At 34.6% G+C, this 6,593-nt stretch overlaps 1 protein-coding gene across 1 annotated transcript; it reads left to right on the forward strand.

The window, feature by feature from the left end:
- The first annotated feature begins 1,551 nt into the window (after window positions 1–1,551).
- Window positions 1,552–4,564, forward strand: LOC127565972 (innexin inx7). The gene is made up of 3 exons (XM_052006985.1): window positions 1,552–1,939; window positions 2,647–3,359; window positions 4,053–4,564. Exons 1-3 carry the CDS (start codon window positions 1,706–1,708, stop codon window positions 4,426–4,428), a joined length of 1,323 nt encoding a protein of 440 aa, XP_051862945.1. The 5' UTR covers window positions 1,552–1,705; the 3' UTR covers window positions 4,429–4,564.
- Window positions 4,565–6,593: the final 2,029 nt, after the last annotated feature.

Genomic DNA, 6,593 nt, shown 5'->3' on the forward strand with positions numbered 1-6,593 from the left:
CTAGTCACGTTCCCCCTTTCATTTTCTTGCTGACCGAGTCATGTTCTAAGCCCAACACTGATCTCTGTCAATATTGTTGTCCGATTCGATTTCAACTGATAAAGTACAAATTGTCAGAACGAGGTCAGAGAGCGCTTCAAGCGAAATGTTTGCGCTCTTTAAGTCGAGTGTTTTGTCCCCAAAACTTGAACCATTTTCTGTTAGCTTGTGTGTTAAATCCGTTGCCTAAAGCTATAAATCTTTCACTGCTTAGTGGCGATCTTATTTTATTTGTTTGTGTGCATAACTGAACCAGTTTTTGTTTGCCAAAGCTAAAAAGCAAAATCTAACAGCAATTCTTTGTTGCTTAAATAAAAGTGTTTTGTTTTTTTCGCTTTCCTTTGTTCAAATCTCTTTTTTTCTTGAAGTTAACTTTGCAATTTTAGCTTTATACAATTATTTTTGAGAATAATTCTTCATTAAAGACTGATATAATTTGGTTTATTCAGTGTTTTATTGATGTACAAAAATATTACTATCGATAACTATTGTTGCCAGATGCATATCTAACAAAGACATTTTCTTAACCATGCTTAGAGAATTAACTCTTAAATTTGTTTTTTGGCTCTCGTATTTCAATTGTCACTAAGATAAGCTCCAACAACCGTGCGACCTTCCCAACCTTACCATCAACCATCTATTCGCAAGTTTGCAATTTTAACTTCTTAAATTTATTTTTTCAATTAAAAACAGTTTTAAACTTAAATTTGTTATCTAGCTCTCTTATTGCAGCTGTCAGCTAAGAAAATCCCCAAACAGCCTTCCTACCCTCCCAACCCTACCGTCAACCAGCTGCGAACTTTAAAATAGCAGTGCCTAAGACCTAAGCGGTAAAAATTGAAAAATTCTTTAATAATCTCAACTTGGAGTCAAAATTTTGTTATATTATGAGACCAATGTATTTTTATTTTATTTCAACATTTCTTACATTTTGGGTGATTCAATATAATATAATATATTTCAATATCTAACTGCTAACCTCAAAAAAACACTGATCTGTGCCAAGAAGTGTTACATTTATCCCCGGTGCAGTCTCATTAGTTGAGAAAACTAACATTAAACACAATTTATAACCCCAGCCTCCTAGACCTTACCGACCACCTTTACTTTGCACTCAATTGAAAAAAAAGCTCATTTGGTGGAAGCAGGACAAGCGACACTCTATTGAGAGAGAGTAGAATGCGAGCAGATTTAAGTAGAATTTTCTAGCTTCTACTCTCTGCCAATTGTAGAACTTCCTAGTTTCTTCTCTCTGGCACTACCAATCGAATCTCAACTGCAGAGCAGCCAAATATAATAAACTCAATTAATGTGCTTAACTCTTTTTTTTTATTGTCTCTTGTAGTATTATCTTATCGTTGTCGCATTTTGGCGCTCACGTTAGCTTTTTTTCTATATTTCTTTTGGGGCAGATCGGCACTTAGCGGAGATAGGGTTGAGTTTGATGATAAGGCTTTTCATTACTCGCACTCACACGATCGTTTCGACTGACTGGCCAACTGACGTAACTGTGCATAGCCTTGCAGTGTGCGGACAACAGCAACGATACGAGGAGCTTCACGCACGTAAATCCCAAAAAAAAGCCAAAAAGCGAACAATCGAAATACAAATACAGAAGCCCACGGACACGGAGGTCTGATATCAGACCGAAAGAAACGTTCTAAACATGCTTAGCACATTCGCTTCGGTTAAGCAATATCTGAAGTTCGATTTATCGCGTGTGATTATCGATAATATTGTGTTTAAGCTCCACTACCGTTGGACCTTTGTGTTGCTGCTGGTGGCAACCCTGTTGATTACCTCGCGTCAATACATTGGCGAGCACATACAGTGCATATCCGATAATGTGGTCGCGCCGGTGATAAACACCTTCTGCTTCTTCACGCCCACGTTTACAGTGGTAAGTATTCATTTCGTTAGATAAGGTTTTTCCTACTTCAACTTTGTGGCGACTACTTTACAACTTATTTCTTGTGTTCAAGTGTTGTGGAATTTTACTACAAAATGTTAACCAATTTTTCGATCTTTAATAAATACAAGTATTGATGGGTTTTGATCAAAACATTTGGTATTTACCTTGATATCACTTAACATTAATATCATTTTGCTTCCTGCCACATTCTACAATTATTTCTATTATATAGAGATCTTCTATTTAATATTGATATTGATTTGTAGCAGCGGTACCACCTAGGAGGTCTGGTAGTGCTTTCTGCTTCTTTCTTCCCATTCTCCGTATTAATTTTTCATTCTATTCTCTCTCTTCTCTTATAACTACATAGCTTTCTACTTCATTCTTCCCTCCCTCTGCGCTTTTCATTCATTCTCTTCTCTTATCTGTTCAACAAATTTAAAACGTTGTTTGATTTTGAGTTGGCCAACCCTTCAGAACTTCCAATAAAGCCTTGTTCTATTCAATTAATAATCACAGCGCTTTCAATGTGCTCCACTTTTCAATGTCATTCATAATTCACTCCATCATAAAGATCGTATATATTTCGCTATTACTATTGATTTCATAACAAATGGTACCACTAAGGAGGTCGCATGAGTTTTTCCCCAAAGGTTTCTCCCAAATGAATAACCCTTTTCTTATCTGCTCAACAGGTGCGTCATGTGAACAACACAGCCCTCGAATCGGGCAGCATCTTTCAACCTGGCATCGGACCCTACAATCGCAATGAGGATAAAATCAAGCGACACGCCTACTACCAGTGGGTGCCATTCGTGCTCTTCGCCCAAGCTTTGTGCTTCTACATGCCACACATGCTGTGGAAGAAATGGGAGGGTGGTCGCATCAAGGCACTTGTCTATGGATTGCGTATGGTTGGATTAACGAAATATCTGAAGCATGACAGCATGCGAATTGGCAAACTGAATATACCATCGATGGCGGAGGCTGAGGAGCGTGTGATCAACATACGTCGCACGATGATTGATCGCATGCGATTGAATCAATCGTGGGGCGCACATTTGGTCTTTGCCGAGCTGCTCAACTTGTTCAATTTGTTATTGCAAATCTATTGGACGCATCGATTTTTGGGCCGTGAATTTCTCACTTTGGGCATCAAAGTGCTGCGAGAACGTTGGGTCGACAAAATGGATGCACTCGATGTTGTGTTCCCCAAAGTGACCAAGTGCACCTTCTACAAGTATGGTGCCTCAGGTTCGTTGCAGGAACACGACACTCTCTGTGTGATGGCTTTGAACATTATGAACGAGAAGATCTATACCATTCTGTGGTTCTGGTATGCTTTTCTGCTGACCGTCACCGTGCTCGGACTTTTGTGGCGTCTCTTCACTGTCTTCTTCTACAAGAAGTAAGTTTAATTTGAGATTTTTCTATCTATCCGTCTGTCTGTCTGTCTGTCTGTCTGTCTGCTCATATAAACTCTTACAACTCTAAAACTATTAAAATTTGGAAAAATATTTTGATGTAAATTTGACAAGCTTTGGAATGTCTGAAAGTTACTTTCGAGTGTGCTCGACTGTGACATACCCGTCACTCATTTTGAATACCAACAAAACAAAACAACACTTACTTAAGTAAACCAACAAGTAACCTTAGTACAACGACATACCAAAACATTTAAAATATTATATACCAAACAAACATACCCAATATATACTTTGGTATCCCAACAAGTAAATTTAGTATTACGACATACCAAAACATTTAAAATATACCGAACAAATATATCCTAAATATACTTTAATATCCCAACAAGTAAATTTAGTATTACGACATACCAAAACATTTAAAATATACCAAACAAATATACCCAAAATATACTTTAGTATCCCAACAAGTAAATTTAGTATAACGACATACCATAACGTTTAAAATATACCATATGTTATAACATATAATATTATTTTAAACAGCTTCCTAGTAGTTAAAGCACTCAAACTCAAATTAAGAAGTCTTAAGTGTAGGACCCTAAAAGCAAAAATTTGCTAACATATTTAGTAACTAACCATTTCAATCTTTCTTTGCTTTCTTTCACTTTTAGCGTCACCTTTTCAAAATGGTCGTTATACTGGGCAAAGCCGGGCAAAATAGATGAATCCGATCTGAAGTCGGTTATACAGAAATGCAATTTCTCCAATTGGATGTTCCTGTTCTTTTTGCGCACAAATCTGTCGGAATTCCTCTTCCAAAAGGTCATCTACCATCTGGCCAGCGAGTTCCCCAACGATCCGATACACGATAACGATATCAACGATTACAAGGCACGCGAAAGGGAAGCAGCTGGAAGTTCCGGAAGTACGGCAAAATATCCTCTACTCGAATCACTGGACACCGTGGATGCCCCGTTGTTGCATCATCGCGGCGGAGCGTCTGTTGCACCAAAATCACCCACAGATGGCGCCACGTTGCCTGCCTAATCGACATTTAATTTTATGTACATTAAATTAAGCTTTAAGCAATTAATTATGGATTTCTTTACACATTTTTTCTACAATACAATTTTTTTTTTTTTGTAAATGGTTTTTTCCCCCAAATAAATTTATTTTTAAGTTCTTTGGCTTTGTTTTCAAAACGGGTTTACACCAAAAAAAAAAAAAAAAGCAAACAAACAAAGATTGAAATACTTAAAAGTATTCAAATCAAGAGAGAAATAAAATGGCTGCGGGCCAGTTTAGAAATTGAAAAGAAACGTTAAAAGCAAACCGGCTGAGGCGATTCACCTTATCATGTGGGTGTGGCTCCATGTGGGCCAAATGAGCACCCCCATTTTATTTCATTTTTTTTCTTCTTTTTTTTTTGTCGACATTTACTTATCGGTATCGCTGCTTGACTTTGCATTCAACGCTCTTGACTGTGCTTTAACTGTGGCTTGACTGTGGTTTGACCCACTTTCCGTTGACACCGACAGCGACAACGACAATGAGGCGTGGCTCACTGTGGTTTTTGAATCCGAGATCAAAGATTTGGTCAGATTTGGTGTCGAGCATCTGATGCTTGAAGCAAATGGAGGTAATGATTGAAATTACAATTACTGATAACACAAATGCAATACAGTCCTTACTATACCCAAATCGTGTTCAAAAAGTAATAATCAACTAAATAATTATTAGTTCATCCAACCTTTGAATAATACTTGAAGTGCGCTCTTCAACTTCTTCATCAAACTTCAGATTATAAGCTTAACGATGCAAAATCTTAAATTCAAAACTTAAGCTGAGATACCCGCTGTCCATTTCTCAAAAAAGCAAATAAGTGCGGTATTAATTTAAAATATACCAAATTAATATACTGTAAAATACTAAAAATATACCAAAGACCATATTTAGTATCTTAGTGAAGTACTACATTCGAAGTTAAAGAAAAATAGTACTGTATTATTCTTAAAATCTACCAAATTAATTTAACTAAATTTAAAATATACCAAATTAATATACTGCATAAATACTAAAATATACCGAAGATCATATTTGGTATATCAATGAAGTACTACACTCGAAGTTAAAGAAAAATAGTACGGTATTATTCTTAAAATCTACCAAATTAATTTAATTAAATTTAAAATATACCAAATTAATATACTGCATAAATACTAAAATATACCGAAGATCATATTTGGTATATCAATGAAGTACTACATTCAAAGTTAAAGAAAAATAGTACGGAATTATTCTTAAAATCTACCAAATTAATTAAATTAAATTTAAAATATACCAAATTAATATACTGTATAAATACTAAAATATACCGAAGATCATATTTGGTATCTTGATGAAGTACTACATTCGAAGTTAAAGAAAAATAGTACGGTATTATTCTTAAAATCTGCCAAATTAATGTATCGCCAAACAACTAAAATATACCAAAGGCCTTATTTTGTATATCGAATAAGTATTATATTCGAAATATACCGTAGAGCTCAAAATATACCAGATTGTAAGTCAAACCAGTTAAAACCCCATTTAAAGCTGGTCACATTTCGACACTTTAACTTAAAGTTGGCAAGCAACAAGCAACAAAAAAATTGAGCAAAAACTTGAAAATCATCCATTAAATTCATTCGGTAGCCATATTTGTATACATGTAATTGCCAGTTAGTTATGACACCTGATCAGCGTGCCTTATTCGAGCACGTCTCTACTTATAATCGTTAGATACCCTATGATGAAGCACAATGTGAAAGTCTAGCTTAGAACTTTAATAAGTTTTTAATGAAATAAAAAAAAAATGAGTTCAAAATTGAAGAAAGACTTCTGATTCTTCACTTTAGAAAACATGTTAGTATTTTCTTTACATTTATACTTATATACTTTAAAAGAATAAATTTCGTGAAAATAATAAAAATGTTTTCTAAAATATCATATTTTTGTATTTTCTTGAAATTTAGTCTTATATACTATAAAAAAAATAAATGTCATGAAAATAATAAAAAAAAAGTTTTGCATTCATTGTAATTTTAAAGAAAAATCTACCCAACTTTAAATTTAGTATATATTTTATTGACTGACAGCATCTAGACATATCAAAAGTAAAAAAAAAATTTAAGAAAAATAAATACAGAAAAACTTAAAAACTAAAAAATCGA

The sequence above is a fragment of the Drosophila albomicans genome, chromosome X (assembly GCF_009650485.2).
Source record: "Drosophila albomicans strain 15112-1751.03 chromosome X, ASM965048v2, whole genome shotgun sequence".
NCBI lineage: Eukaryota > Metazoa > Arthropoda > Insecta > Diptera > Drosophilidae > Drosophila > Drosophila albomicans.